The sequence below is a fragment of the Sorghum bicolor genome, chromosome 10 (genome assembly GCF_000003195.3).
Source record: "Sorghum bicolor cultivar BTx623 chromosome 10, Sorghum_bicolor_NCBIv3, whole genome shotgun sequence".
Taxonomy (NCBI): domain Eukaryota; kingdom Viridiplantae; phylum Streptophyta; class Magnoliopsida; order Poales; family Poaceae; genus Sorghum; species Sorghum bicolor.
The window spans coordinates 2,462,684-2,477,854 of NC_012879.2; the positions used below are offsets into that span (position 1 = coordinate 2,462,684).

The 15,171-nt window shown below is 44.2% G+C and overlaps 2 protein-coding genes across 6 annotated transcripts; one reads left to right on the plus strand and one right to left on the minus strand.

The window, feature by feature from the left end:
* LOC8070710 (homeobox-leucine zipper protein HOX2) lies at positions 1,590-3,398 on the plus strand. The gene is made up of 2 exons (XM_002436401.2): positions 1,590-2,270; positions 2,401-3,398. The coding sequence occupies exons 1-2, from the start codon at positions 1,815-1,817 to the stop codon at positions 2,899-2,901; spliced, it is 957 nt and encodes a 318-aa protein (XP_002436446.1). The 5' UTR covers positions 1,590-1,814; the 3' UTR covers positions 2,902-3,398.
* Positions 4,586-10,621, minus strand: LOC8070711 (U-box domain-containing protein 35). Of its 5 annotated transcripts, none has more exons than XM_021449392.1 (10): positions 10,466-10,621; positions 9,891-10,154; positions 8,960-9,081; positions 8,710-8,831; positions 7,677-7,873; positions 6,841-7,160; positions 6,625-6,735; positions 6,124-6,537; positions 5,196-5,948; positions 4,586-5,099 (listed from the first exon to the last, which is right to left on the minus strand). In XM_021449392.1, exons 2-10 carry the CDS (start codon positions 10,090-10,092, stop codon positions 4,917-4,919), a joined length of 2,424 nt encoding a protein of 807 aa, XP_021305067.1. In that variant the 5' UTR covers positions 10,093-10,154; positions 10,466-10,621; the 3' UTR covers positions 4,586-4,916. The 5 variants fall into 5 exon arrangements, with proteins under 5 accessions (XP_021305067.1, XP_021305070.1, XP_021305069.1 ...); XM_021449395.1 differs by having other exon boundaries at positions 4,602-5,099; positions 9,891-10,151; positions 10,466-10,617; XM_021449394.1 differs by having other exon boundaries at positions 4,602-5,099; positions 9,891-10,187; positions 10,466-10,601.

Here is a 15,171-nt window from a genome sequence, read left to right on the forward strand (position 1 = left end):
CCTATGGTCCACTCAATCTAATCTATGTGTGCATTTGATGTGCAATATGGCAGTATAGATAATTCTCTACCAATGGATCAATCATTTGATCCTCATCGTACTAAGGAGGTGAACTGAGCAAATGGCTAGGCAGACAGACAATCAAAACCATGCACACACACACTTTAAGTTCCAAGGCAAATATAAGGCTACATCCCATGACTATTCTACCCATACATCAACTAAACCTGGGACGTGTATGCATCCAGCTAGGATTATGGGGCACCTTCTTTTCAACTCCAGTGACCTCCATGTCCGATGATTTCCTCTCCTTTTCAAGCAATAACAAGTTTAACTTCAACAAGCTCCAGATCTAGGGTTATGGTTCAACATTTTTGTGTTAGGGAGGAGATTTCATGGTTTTAGGATCAAGAGGACTCTTAGGATAGACTGCCATATTACGAGGGTGCAGGAGTATAGGCATTACTTTAATGGATCAATTATGCAATCCTCACCATTCCAAGTAGACAAAATAATCAAAGGACTGGACATACAAATAAACATTCCGAACGCACGCATGTATGCACAATTTCAAAACTGAGGCTATATATGTCCTATGGTTATCTTTCCTACACACACTATCGAATGATCTAAACCGACCAAAGCCTCTGACCAAGCTCGAAACATGCATGTGATCATGTCAACCAAGGGACCCATGAGCCGAGGGAAGAGGGTCAAAAAGTGTAGAGTGGATCCATGTGGGGACGATCATGGAAGCGTGATGATGGTGGGGTGTGAGAGGAAGAAAGAGGGAAAGCAACACGACAGGACAGTGTGGGAGAAGCTGAGAGAGGCAGATATAGTGGGGGTGAAAGGAGTCACGGACAGAGACGCTGGTTTGTTGGTGGTGGTGTTTTTTTTTTGTATATGTGTGTGCTTGGGTTAGGGGATCTCAGCATTGTTGAGTCCTTAAGTTTGTATTATTCACAAAGTTTTCTAATATTTAAGAAGGTACTATAAAAAATAAATTAAATCGAATTGCATTTGTGTTGATTATTTGCAGCACCGCTGTGTTGATTAAGACCTGCACACTTACAGAGTAGAGACTATAGCATATGCACAATCTAATCGGTAAAGCATCTGACGTGCAATGATAGAATCGCTAGAACAATTGCTTTATGTAGATCAGTCACCCGATCCTCGTCAGACAACAAGCAGTGAGTCAAAATAATCAAAAGGGCCAGATAGACCGACAGACAGCCGAACCCACGCACCAATTTTCAAGATGGAGCCTAGCTATTGTATGGCTATTCCTACCCACACGAGCAATCGAGAGCCAATCCAATCCACCAACCAAATTAACTCCCCCCCGACCAAGCCCGGGACATGCATGCGACCGGCTGAGCCGACGGAGTGGAGCCGTGAGTGAGCTGAGCCGCGGGGACGGGGAGAGGGTCAAAAGGGCTGGAGCAGATCGCTCATGGCCGCGATGAGATGATGAGCGAGCCACGAGACGAGGGGATCGGAGGAAAAATGGAAGGAAATCCTCCTCCATTAATAATTGCGGTGCACAGGAGCGGAGATCCACTTCACCCGCACGCCACAGCTCATCATTTGCCCAGCCACCCGTCCGTCTGCTAGCTCAACCAAAGAAAGCAGCAGCTGGCTCCGATCCCCCGCGCCGCGCGCCGGCCACCCCCGGCCCGGCCCCGCCCGCCCGCCTATTTATAAACCCCTCCGCCACCACCACCATCCCATCCACCACCACCACCACCACCGGGCCGGAGCCGATCGAGCTCATCATCTCGCCTCACCACACTCACACGACGACGACGATGATGCCCCGGACCAGCCTCGACCTCGGCCTCAGCCTGGGCCTCAGCCTCACCTCCCAGGGCAGCCTCTCATCCTCCACCACCACCGCCGGATCCTCCTCGCCCTGGGCCGCCGCGCTCAGCTCCGTCGTCGCCGACGTCGCCAAGGCACGCGACGCCGGCGCGCACATGCTGTACCACGCCTCCGCCTCCGCCGCGGCGCTGGACCGTGCCGCGATGCGGGCCTCCACGTCGCCCGACAGCGCCGCCGCGCTCTCCAGCGGCGGCAGTGGGGACAACACCACCGGCACCAAGAGGGAGAGGGAGACGGAGCTCGAGCGCACCGGCTCCGGTGGCGTCCGTAGTGATGAGGAGGACGGCGTGGACGGCGCCGGCGGACGCAAGAAGCTCAGGCTCTCCAAGGACCAGGCCGCCGTCCTCGAGGAGTGCTTCAAGACGCACAGCACGCTCAACCCCGTAAGTAGTCCTCCTCCTCCTCCTCGCCCTCGCCGCCGTCGTCGCTCCGTTTCGTTCGTTGCCTCGCTGATTCATGGCATGCATGGCCGCGGTGGCTGATCGAAGATTTCGTCTCGTCTTGTCGTTGCAGAAGCAGAAGCTGGCGCTGGCTACCCGCCTGGGCCTCCGGCCGCGGCAGGTGGAGGTGTGGTTCCAGAACCGCCGCGCCCGGACCAAGCTCAAGCAGACGGAGGTGGACTGCGAGTACCTCAAGCGCTGGTGCGAGCGCCTCGCCGACGAGAACAAGCGCCTCGAGAAGGAGCTCGCCGACCTCAGGGCGCTCAAGGCCGCGCCCTCGCCCGCCGCCGCGCAGCCCGCCTCGCCCGCCGCCACCCTCACAATGTGCCCGTCCTGCCGCCGCGTCGCCGCCACCGCCACCGCTGCCGCGTCGCCCACTAAACACCACCACCACCAGCAGCAGCAATGCCACCCCAAGCCTAGCTCTAGCCTCACCCCCGCCGCCGCCGCAGCCGCAGGTGGCGCCGGCAGTGTCGTGCCTAGCCACTGCCAGTTCTTCCCGGCCGCCGTTGACCGGACGAGCCAGAGCACATGGAGCACCGCCGCGCCGCTCGTCACCAGAGAGCTCTTCTGATGACATGGCACCCATCCATGTCTGTCGATCGACCAAGCGATCGATCTTGGCATGGCAAGTGGAGTAGGGGAGATTGAAGAAGAAGATGATGAATGCGATTAGGAGAAGAACAACAGGTTCTGGTTAGGAGGATCTCGCAGGTGGTGGTGGTGGACTGGCGTTGGGGTAATTAATCAATTAATTAATTATTACAGTTAATCAATCAGGATTCAGGAGATGAGAGGAGATTGTTTTGCTTTTCTTTTCTTTCCTTGTTTTTTTTTTTCATTTTCGATGAATTCATTCATCAGTTGGGTTTCTGAAAACGACGAATGAGCAACAAACAAACAAAACAAAAGATGGCTGTCTGCTTTTTCCTGGACGCCGTGTTATGTAAAACCAGCTCACCTAATCTCTGCTGCTGGTTGGTGAAAAATAACAGCGTTGAGTGATTGTACTAGCTACTACTACTAATTGTTTGGTGAAGAAAGTTAATGGGAATGAAATCTTTACAAATATTTCTTGCTTGCCCAACAACAACACGATCACGATTATCTGCAGCCATCCATGTCTGTCGATCCGATCAATCAATCCAATCATTTCTCCTTCCTGCTGCCGTGTAAAATCTGCACCTGATCGACCAATGCAGTGCGAAGCAATCATCTTGCTTGCTCAGTTGCTCTTCTTCAGTCTCAACAAATAAATCCTTTATTACAGACAGTGACAGCCGAGAGACTGAGATTAGCTGACGGCGATGCCGCACACGAAGGATTCAAGATTCATCATGAACAGGGGGAGACTGCTGATAAAATAAATATGATAGCAAGGTGAGCTCGTTCACCTTCTTTAATCCAAAGCAAATCTGAGGAGCAGTGACAGTGGTTAAAGTCATGGTCAGAGCTTTAAGAGAGGTGGGATTAGACTATGAACGATCCTGCTTGATTGATTTGATTGGGTTTGGCTGGCCCGGTGCAAGTTCTTTTCAGCCGACAATTGTATCTTTACGCGATCTGCAGGGATCAAAGTTAAGTGAAAGCTTGCTTCCCAGCTTTTCAGTCCTCCCATGAACACCAATTGTGTTGCCAATCAGTGCAAGAGGAAGGGCTGACCCTGACCTAACCTAACACGGCTACTGTATTCAGGACGGCGAGAGTGCTTAGAAACAGCATTGGAAAGATCCTGTCTGGAACTCGGATTTATTTTTTTTCTGTTTCTACGATAACTAAACTGTTTTCCTATGAAATTCCTGCCAAACGACTGAATGAGTAGTAGTTCCTGCGTTCCATATGATATGATCCCTAACAGTAACATGCCAAGATGTTCCTTCTTGCGCCTTTATAACTGGATCAACCCTAGTAGTTTTTATGTTCCTTCAATCCTTGTGCCTTTAGTTTAACCATGCCCATGCAGCTGCTTTGTTTACTTTTATTTACTGTCTTCTGAAAAAAGTTGGTTACTTTAACCACTCTTTCATTGCTTTAATACAGTGCATACATATGGGAACTGGCAGGCACATATATTGTCATGAAAGGTTCACCTGTCCCCAGAAGACTGTCAATATCTACTCAATCTTAGCTGATTGACAGTTTGCTTTCACCTTTTTCTGTTGTGCTCCTTCTCAACAACTGCTCCTTCTCAACAACTGGTACCATTGCCAAAGAGGGACAGTCTAACTGAACATGACAACACTCGCATTCCAGAGAGAGAAAAAAAGAACCGCGTAAAACAGCAGCAATATGCAGAATTCATTTCGTCTAAGAATCAAATGATGAATCATAACAATTGACATTGACTACAGGCTTACAAATACATTATTTGCATAGGACAGAGAAAGGAATTGCTTCGCTAAGACAGCGAGGTATGCTATCAGACGACTTTATTTACATTTTGCTTGAGCTGCTGCACAACCTAAAACCCTTTCTGAAGACTACTCCCATACACTTTTTTTAACAAAAACTGTCAGCTTCGTTGTGTAAGACAAATAAGCCATCGCTGCATCATGAAGCATGCGATCCGAGGATTGAAGGAATCACATGTCACTTGCTTTTCGACCTCCAGTCCAAGATTGCAGAACGAAGGGAGTGATTTGGTATCAGGCTCTTGTTGGGTAGACGCAGGTTGGTCATCGGGGACGTCTCGTTCGTGCTTAGCCACAACTCAATCGCCTTACGGTCGTAGGTGTAACCATCTGATGCGACATATGGATCGATCATCACTTCCTGAAACATTATGTGAGAAAAAGAGAGATCAGTATACATCCTATGAAATGTCCACTACGGTTCACAGAGAGAAAAACGATGATTCCAGTTCCAGACCTGAAGTATGGGGCAAATGAAATGGCTTGGAGGTGCTGTGTGACCCTGAAAAGCATCTTCCCTGGCCTTGGCTGCAACATCCTTCAGCCGTTCCAGTGTCGGAAGAACATGATCATTCAAATCAGGCCGGTCTTTGCGCCGCATTTCTGAGCACCTTAGTGCTAGAATAGCCAGTTCTTGTGCCTCATTAAGAGGCCACTGCCCAGCAGTTGCATCCAGGATGTCAACAAAGCAGCCATCCTCTAGTGCAGTCTCCACAACATGCGCTAGCCCCATCGGTGATCTTGCTGTCAGCAACTGCAAGAGCACAATGCCTAGTGCATAGACATCGGACTTCATGGACAGTACACCAGTCCTTTGGTACTCTGGGTCGATGTAGCAGAAAGTGCCCACAGGGGCAGTGTTCTTGATCATTGTAGACAGGTACTGGCCCATGCTTGGAAGCAAAGTTGATAGGCCTACATCACCTATCTTGCTGACCAAGTTGCTGTCTAGTAATATGTTGGCAGGCTTCAGGTCACGGTGAATGATGGGTTCTGGTTTTGAACTGTGAAGAAACATCAGAGCAGCAGCCACCTCCCAGGCTATCCTGAAACGGTCAAACCAGGCTAATGGCGACGTATTCTTCCTGCATTGCAGCATGTCATCTAGGCTACCATTTTCCATGTACTCATAAACCAGGCAACCATGTTCAGGGCATGCTCCAAGCATCATCAGAAGGTGAGGATGCCGAATCTTACCAAGGACCTCAAGCTGAAACAACATGAATGATGATGAGCACAGCATAAATGATGCAAACACTAGTCAACATACAATATATGTGACTGCTACAAAGTTAAGAGAAATGTTCATAAATTGTGTAACAGAAGCATCTAATTTTTTACTACTATTTGTATAAGGTGCACTTTGTTAAAGGAAATTGGAATACCTCCTGCTGTAATTGCTGAGTGCCACAGCCTTCAGGGGAGTTTAATACTTTGACAGCTGCGACTGTATGACGGAATTTCGCCTTGTAAACTGTGCCATATGATCCCTTACCAATCATAAGAGCAGAAGAGAATGATGAAGTTGATGCCTGAATCTCCTCCCACGTATACCTATTATACTCATCAAAACTGCCTCCAGCAATCTTCTTTCCCATTTCGTTCTCATTAGCTTCTTGTACATCATAACTCTGTTTTGCTTCCATTCCATCGGAGGGTCGATTAAGTTCAGCTTCTCTTGCTGCTTCGTGTTCTTCCATCTCCTGTTTCCTTACTAATCTCCTTATCGTGTCCTCTGTCAGTTGAATTTCTTTCAGCTTGATTTCATCCTCAATGTGCCGAGTGCCCAACTTATGCAGCTGAGAGGAAAGATAGAACAGGAAACAGTTAGATCATTTATGGTATATACTTTCAAATACTGCTCACGATGAAAAGATAGACATTACTTTCTGAGTAGTGTGGCTGGTGTCTAATGACTCGTGTTGAGCACGTTCATGAAGCTTATGAAGATGTTGCAATTTGACCCTCAACCTTTCAATTTGAAGCCTGAGATCATCCTGCTTAGCACAAGTTGTTTACAAATACGTTAGTTTCTTTTAATTGGTATTTTACTACTCCTTCGAAGGAAATTATTTATTGTATTCCTTGAAAGTGTGGGATACCTGATAACTCAGATGATTTACATTTTCTGAAATTCCTGAAACTGATGCCTGATCAGAATTGTCAGGCAAATTATCTCTTTGGAAGCTCTTGTAAACAGAATTTCCACTGCTACCACTACTGAACTGCATCTCTGATATGATGGAGTGTGACCTTGTCAGGGCCGGCTCATCATTGTAAGAGACCTCGCTCACAACACTGCTCGAAGAGCTAGCTCTCCTGTTTGACAGCTTGTTTATGATTGCCAATGCTTGGTCACGCTGCAATGGCAAAGAAGGTTGATGCAATGGTACATTTGCTGTTCCATATGTGTCTCCCCATTCTGTAATTGGAAGAATCATTAATACAATAACTTTAGATAATGACATTACTACAGTACTATGAATAATGTAAAGAACAAATGCCCCACATTAAGTTTCCTGAAAGTTTGTTACATCTGATCGATATGCTGCTGATCTAGGGTGATTAATATTCTAGGAACGCCAGTCACTTTTGTACAATAAATTTCATCTCAACTACCAATATTGAGACATTTTTGCCAATATTTATGTTTAGAATAAAATACTTTAGACACTAGTAAAAAAATAAAAAAAAATAAATATTTGCAGGCACCAAAGCATACTGAACCTCAAATATGGAGGCAGAAACAAAACTAGCATTTGTCTTCAATTCTTCATTGACTATCTCAACAAAAGATGCTTTTTTTTGGGGTCTTACACTAGCATTGAACTCATCATATTCAGTTCAATAATTGTTAAACCAAAACTTTTTTTGCTCAAAACAATGTGAGAAAACCAATTATTACACATTAGTGTTGATATATGTGCTTGTATGTTACCTGAAGGTCCACAGGAGGAAAGACTTCTAGTGCTAGGTGAAGAAACAGTTGAAGAGGATATGGATCGAGGCGTTTCAGCGATGTCAGATGTAGCTGAGCGCACAAATGATAGTTTGCCTTTTGAAATAACATATGCTGTACAGAAGCTTGGAATGCACTCAGATATTTTGGTTGCAGTCTTACTTCCTTTGAGTTTCCTGAAAAGTTAAAAGTGATGCATCTTATAAATACTTGGGGTATCCATAATGATTATTGTCAAACTGCTGTCTAATTACCTCGAGTTCTTAGTGTCATTTACATAAGGATCCAGCATTGACGATTCAATTTTATTGCGCCAGTCTTTTTGGTTGGCTGTGGAACATGTCATTAGTACAGTCCTTAGTCCTCACATATCTGTTCTACAGTATCATACCCTTTTAGCTAATTATTTATTCGCTTCGCATTACTTTCTTTACTGTTTTTTTTATAAAAGCTATGTGACAAGGTAATTGTACACCACCCCCAAGTTGCATAGACCAGTGGATGAGGCGATAAATAAGAAGGCATAATCATCCTACCAAAACCTTTGCTTTTATCATGATGTCTTAATTATGCCAGAACGATTACCAGCAAATATTTATAGCCTTTACACTACCGTTTTTCATGAGTTCATTTATATTAGCATAGAGTGTTTTGGAACTTCAGAAATCAGAACCACAGGGTACATTAATGTATATGAACTACTGTTTAAGCTTCATAAAAAGTTAGGAAGTAGTAAGCGAGAAAGTCCCAGGGGTAAACTAATGTAACAGATTATGACCAGTTCTATTTTATGGACTACAAATTATTATGGATAGAGTATCACGTGGCTAATTTTAGTACTGGCCTCACACCATTGAATTTGTTCATACTTGTCATCTCCTCTAGCAGTTCACTTGATAAAAATAATGTGGTATGACTAAGTACTGGTCAGCGTACATATGCTCATGACTGATCAGTGATATGCAGTAATATAGAATTTTGTACAAATAAATAGTGAGAACTAAGAAATTACCTTCGAAATATATTCTTTGATGAAGAACCTAAAACTAACTTGCAAATATTGAATTTTCCTATCTCTTCACTTATAGCAGAAGCAACATCATCTGATTCAAGTAAAACAGCTTCAGCTTCTACCTGTTAACCAGAAATAGGGTAAAAGATGTTATGGTTCATCAGCCATACTAAGTAGTATAAATGATTCCTGAAAACAAAACATTGACTGCAGGTGGAACGATTAGACAATTATGCAAGTTAATCCTGACCTTTCTCTGAGCACACATCTTCTGGAAAGGAACTAGCATATTACTCGCTTGCCATTCTGCTTCTTTTCTGTAGGCAGATGCCACATCTTCGCGTACTTGTGAGATTGGTATAAAATTTCCCACTAACAAAAGAGAAAAAGGAACCGGTTGGTACTTGGTACTCAAATGATTTGGAGCCGTTGCAAGTAGATGGTACACTAATAAATTCAAAATTGTCGCACCAACAATAAAGGTTGCAGAATTCATACAACCTAATAAGCTTAGTACAACGAATTCAGTAGTGGGTACACATTTGGTGTGTCATCTTGGTCACAGAAAAAGTGTTTGTAGTTGGAGCTAATGTCTAGTGGTAGGTCTAGCACCACTATTTTATTCAAGCTAGAACTTAAGGTGTATCTGGTACCATGCATGAAAATATAGCTGATAGATAACTTGGGAACAGTCCAAAAAGAAAAGCCAAAAAGAAAAAGAGTATCGTGGATAAATTTCTAGCTTCAAAAGGTTGCCCTTCTCCAGAACTAAAATTGTGGGTTTTTGACATCGCAATATGTAAAGTGTCATTTCATACAAATACCAACTCTAAAGGTCTATACTGCTGATTTATCCAACATTGGGAAGCAGAAATGCAGAATCCACATTCAGTGTAAGCATTTTAGTCAATTCATTCACATCTTGGATGCATCAGATTGCTAACCTCCACTTCCTCCTGTCAGAACCTCCTTATTTAACAATAAACAATAAATATTCTCCCAATTGCTCCCTTTTTTCTAGAAAAAAAAATCATCATAGAGACTAGACATTTCAGGGTCCAGACTTCGACTAGTACAGTAAACAGGAGGAAGTTTATCTGAAGACTACTGGAAGTATTACTGCACACACAGACAGGCGTAAATAGAAAATCATTCAGAGAGAAGGGAAGGAGATTACTCACTCGGAGTGGGCACCATGGTGATCGCCGGGTGGACGTGCAAGATCCGGAAGAGGACCCTCCCTTCGGGAACGAACTTGTCGAGGGCCCACTTAAGCGCGTGCTTGCTGCTCCTGCCCCCGCTGACCGCCACCGCCACCGTGCTGACCGCGGGGGCCTCCATTTCCCCAATCTCACCGCCGCCGGCGGCTTCCTCGATTTCCATCCTCTCGTCTCTTCGCACCACACGCGCGCGCGCACACACACACTCACTGTTCCTAGATGCTACTGATTGAACAGGGGAATAAAATCAGTGTCCTCCTGCGTCGCACCCAATTCCTCCCCCAATCAGAACAAAATGCGCGTAAATAAAGCTTCTGAAAAATCATAGGAAAACGATGACAACTCCGAGGCGAAGACTGAAGAGCGAAGACGACTTGTGCATTAACAGAACGGAAACCAAGAAACGGAGGCTCGGCCGCTCAGGGAACACAAAAAGGCGGCGACTTTGCGTTTGCGGCGAACTTGGTTGTCTCAGATTTATTTAAACGAGAGGATGGATGTTGAGGACAAAGAAGGGAGAGAATCGAAGTACGTACCGCTGAGTCCGAGGAGGAGCCATGGCGAGGAGAGGGAAACCTGCGGCGGGTGGAGTCAGTCAAGAGGAGGCAGCGTGGAAGCAGGGACTGATGAGGGAGATGGCGAGTCGGCAGGACGACGGACGACGGATAGGCGGCTAAAGGCAGCTCTGCAGTTAAGTTAGTTGGTTGGAACTGAACGAATAATAATTACACGCGAAAAGGAGGTGCTGTGAGTAGGCGAGAAAAAGGCACAAAATTTGCTAGGCTCACACGTGTGCAATTCCTGGTTAAGCAGTCGATTTACCATGATATAAACTCTGATATTTGCTGCTCCTCTAGCCTATTTTGCCCACACAGGCCCTGTTTATTTAAGTTTATCATCCAAATTAGCCAGTAATAAAACAATATTTTCTCTTATAAAAAAATCAACGTAAGAAAAAAAAAGTAGCTAACATGTGTTCGAAATGGAGGTATGTCATTCTTTTTTAAAGTTTTCTTTTAAAAAATAAAAAATGCTGATACAAGGGTACAACCAGTGGATTGTTTTTCATAAATATAAAAAAGTAAAATTTCAATTTGAAACAGCAAGTAAACAAAAAGTGGCTTCACCCCGTCCTAGTGGGTTATCCATGGAGTTATGTGAGAGCGTATTTTAAAAACTTCTATGTGTAGAGCCATTTTGCTAAATGGTGTATAAAACAGCTTCAGCTTCACGCTGGAGTTGTTCACAAAGTTAAAGAAAAAAAATTCCTTCACTAGCAAAGTGGTGGAGCCATGACAGCCTTAAACATGTTGTAATGCCTTAAAAAATAGCTTCACTAGCATAATCACATGTCCCTCATTGTCTCTTATAGGCTTATTATGGCATTTGTTTACTGTTTCAGGGTTGCTGTGTGCCCACGGCAAATGATAAACATGATTGGCATCTTGCTCAAATTCTATTCAAACCAAGTAGCTGTCTTGACCGGCAATCAGCGGAGATATTCCATGCATCATCCAAGTGAAGGTCCTGGAGGCAAATTCAGAGTTTCAGACAACGACGGGCCCTTCGTCGCCGCACGAAGTAGGTACGGTGGCGATAAAAACGTCCACACGCTCTCGCTCGCTGCGCGCGGACGATTGCTTGGAAAAATCGGCAAGCTTGCCCTGATGATTTGATGGCGATTCCGGGAGGTCGCCGCCGTGCGCAGCGGTCGCATTCATTATTATTTCGTCATTGCCGTCGTCTTTGTCCAAGCGTTCTCATTCATCATCTCATCGTCGTCGCGGAACTGACATTAACAGTGTTGTATATATACGTGCACCAGTAGACCCGTTGACTGCTGCGTTGAGTAGAGGTCTCACAGGATTCGCGCTGTACTTCGTACTGTTTTGGCATGAGAATTTATGTGTTCCGTCCGTTTAAACAAATGTAAACTTGCTTTTTAAGAAATCAATCATTTTTTTAAAAAATTTTTACTAAATTTTTTAAAAAATACAATATTTATGATACGTAATAAGTATCATTATATTTGTTATGAAATATATATTGCAAACGGGCCGCTAAATGAGTTTAGTGATTCAAATAGCACTCCTTAGGTCTCTCAACTAATAATACTTTTTTTTTTGCTTATCAAATAGCACTCCTTTCCTCCTCTTACGATCTGCCTCATCTCCCCACCAGTATTGCGAGATGACACTTGTGATTCCTTTGCATATTTTTGTCGGAATTCTAAATACCATCATCGCATAGACCGGCACGGCCTGAGCTATTCTATTGAGCTATAGATGTTAATCCAGATCTCTTGGCTCAGTCTCTCTCTCTCTCTATACCCCCTTGGCTCGTGCCACAAAGTTGTTAATTTCATCTATCGGTCGTTGGATAAAGGATATGTGGAGCACGTCGAGCATCACTCTTACGCATGCGCTGGTCTGATCCGAAGAAGCAAATGCAACTGCAAGAGCAGCCAAAAAAAATGGTGGTGGAATACTGCAGGGATATGATGGCCCTCCTTGTTTGCCAACGTGTCGTGCGTCAAACAGAGGCCCACCGTTTAGTCCCGTACCGTTAATCGCGGGCAAATCAAGCCAGCGTGAAGAGGGACGCCGCCCGAATCGTATCGCCAGGCGCTGCGCTCGGTGGCGCACGCCTGTAACTCCAGCTAACCGGAGGGCAAAAGAGTTGTTAAGTGACAAGGTTTATTTATGGCCCAATTATATATATATAATTGGGTCCTAAACCTCCTGGGTTGTGAGTTTGAGCCCGAGCACAAAGCTAGCTTTGGCCCAGAAGCTCGCAATGATAATAGCGATATAGGTTGGACCGATTGTCGGACCGGCTTTTAATATCATCGGCCGTAGGTGCTAAACACGATCTACTCTTGTCAAGGAATAAGGCCGATGTTTAAGCTTCTTCTTGGGCTATCCACACCGAGGGCCCTCCGTGTGGGTTGTTCTCAGTTCGCTCATTTAACCCCTCTTATCAACTCTTTTTTTTTTCTTATATAATATAATAATTTTGGCTGAACAGGTCTCATAACAAAACCAGCATTAATCGGTTTTACGGCCAGTTGGACAGGCCTTCCTTAACTAATATTAGAGAAAACTGTAAACTATATTTGCACAATTTTTAATCTAGTTACTCTCTCCATTTCAAATTATAAGTCGTTTAACCTTTTTTTTCCATCCATTTTGCTACGTTGTGCACTTTATGTTTCCATTTCTATTGCTTTATAATAATCTTGCATTTCCGGTGAAACACACAAATCCTGGGATGGCCAAAATCCACCCCAACCTCTGTTAGGCAAAAGCAACTAGTAGAAGAGCCGCATGCGTGCTAATGCTAATTTATTAATTAGTATCTCATTCACTGCCCAGCACACGCACTGATCCATTCGTTAGAGCCTGATGAACACCTCTCATTCAGTCATTTAGTCCCGTACTGCTAATCGCATCCAAAGAAAACCAACTTGTAAACGCAGGCCGCACAGTCACTGTCGCCAGGCGTGGTTGCGCGCTCCTGTAACTCCAGCCAAATGGAGGGCAAAAGAGTTGGTTCAAGCGACGAAAGCCTCAGCCCTGACCGTGCCGGAGGAGGAAATTATTTTCGGGTTTGGGCTTTGGGTTGTGAGTTTGAGCCCATGCACAAAGCTGTGCTGTGTTGGAGGTGGCCCTTACCCGGGGGGCCGCGACGGCTCATATGATGAGGCAGCTTTGGCCCGGGAGCTCGCGATGCCGATGGATAAAAGTTTTCTCTTAAGTTTCTCTTTGGGTTATCCACGCGAAGGGCCCTTCGTGTGGGTTGCTTTGGGTTTGCTCACTAACCACTCTTACCAACTCTTTTTTTTTAAAAAAAAAACTCTTATTATATATGCCGATATGCAAAGTTGTATTATGTCTATATAATATAATCTTTTTGTCGTTCTTATAGAAGAATACATATGCAAAGTTGTATTTGATGCATGTTTTTTTTTTGCTAGTAACAGGATCATACTTGCAAAGGATCTAGAGCATTTTGGGCTGGCCCTGAAACAAAATTCTTCACAGATTTAGGCCTTGTTTAGTTTCTGAAAAATTTTGAAAAATGTTACAGTAGTATTTTCGTTTGCATTTGACAATTATTATCCAATCATAAACTAACTAGGCTTAAAAGATTTATCTCGTGATCTACAGCCAAACTGTGTAATTAGTTTTTATTTTCGTCTATATTTAGTACTCTATGTATGTACCGTAATATTCGATCTGACGGAGAATCTTGATTTTTTTTTTTTGAATTTTAGACGTAATAACTAAACAAGGCCTTATTAGTTTACAATTTGCAAGGCTATGGGGTTGGCCTAATAATCCAACTGTAGGCTTCGGCCTTGCTGGCCTAATGTCCATTTTGGGCCGGCCCTGAAATCAAATGGGATAAACAATAGCCAACTAAACTAGATATTACATGGAGTGCTCTGTAAAATAGTGTATTGCATCAAACGCAAAGGTCGTGCTAAACTATTAGTACAAATGTTTCAAGCATGGCCACTTGAGTAACCAGTAAATGCATCAACTCTCAAGTTTTGAAGCACCATATCTAGCTAAAGACTTTAATCATGTTGTCTCCCGTGAAATCATTGGAGATTTTGGATGATAGATGGAAATTCCAGCTTGTCTTTCAAGTACCCAACGAGTTCGCCAGCAAAAAGAGGTAGCAAGCCCCTTTGTCCGTTTTGGCTCCACACCAACCAGACCAAACAACAGCAAAAGATGTTTCGCTGAATGCTTAATATTTGGCTCTAATTACATTGAAAAAAAAAGTATTTGGCCCTAAGGCCAGTCTCAATGCATATTTCATGGCACAGTAACCAAGACTATAAATTAGATAACCGAGCCATAGGGTCTCATCTGAGGGCACTCACAATGCAGACTCTATCATAGAGTCTAAAGTTATTTATTACCTTGAACAATGTGGACTTAGAGTCTAAATAAGACTTGGAGTCTTATTTTTTCTACCTCTTTCTTCAATAAATATGTTGCCACATCAGCAAAATACCATAAATAATGTATAATTAATTGTCTTGGACTCTGTGATAGAGTCTTGCATTGTGAGTGCCCTGATTTAATGATCCTGCCAACTCAGCAATTTTGCTTATGTGTCACCCTATTTAATGTGCATGACACTCTTATGAAACATGCATTGAGACTGCCTTAATCCAGACACCTATGTTTTTGCATTCAGTGGTACACATGTGCCCAACCACTGCGCT

Bases quoted from the DNA above. Each gene is read 5' to 3' on its own strand.
- LOC8070710 (XM_002436401.2), top strand. From the start codon at position 1,815: ATGATGCCCCGGACCAGCCTCGACCTCGGCCTCAGCCTGGGCCTCAGC. The intron at 2,271-2,400 runs GTAAGTAGTCCT...TTGTCGTTGCAG, and splicing joins CGCACAGCACGCTCAACCCC to AAGCAGAAGCTGGCGCTGGC.
- LOC8070711 (XM_021449392.1), bottom strand. From the start codon at position 10,092: ATGGAAATCGAGGAAGCCGCCGGCGGCGGTGAGATTGGGGAAATGGAG. The intron at 6,736-6,840 runs GTATCCCACACT...TGTGCTAAGCAG, and splicing joins TAAATCATCTGAGTTATCAG to GATGATCTCAGGCTTCAAAT. The intron at 6,538-6,624 runs GTAATGTCTATC...CTTTCCTCTCAG, and splicing joins CCAGCCACACTACTCAGAAA to CTGCATAAGTTGGGCACTCG.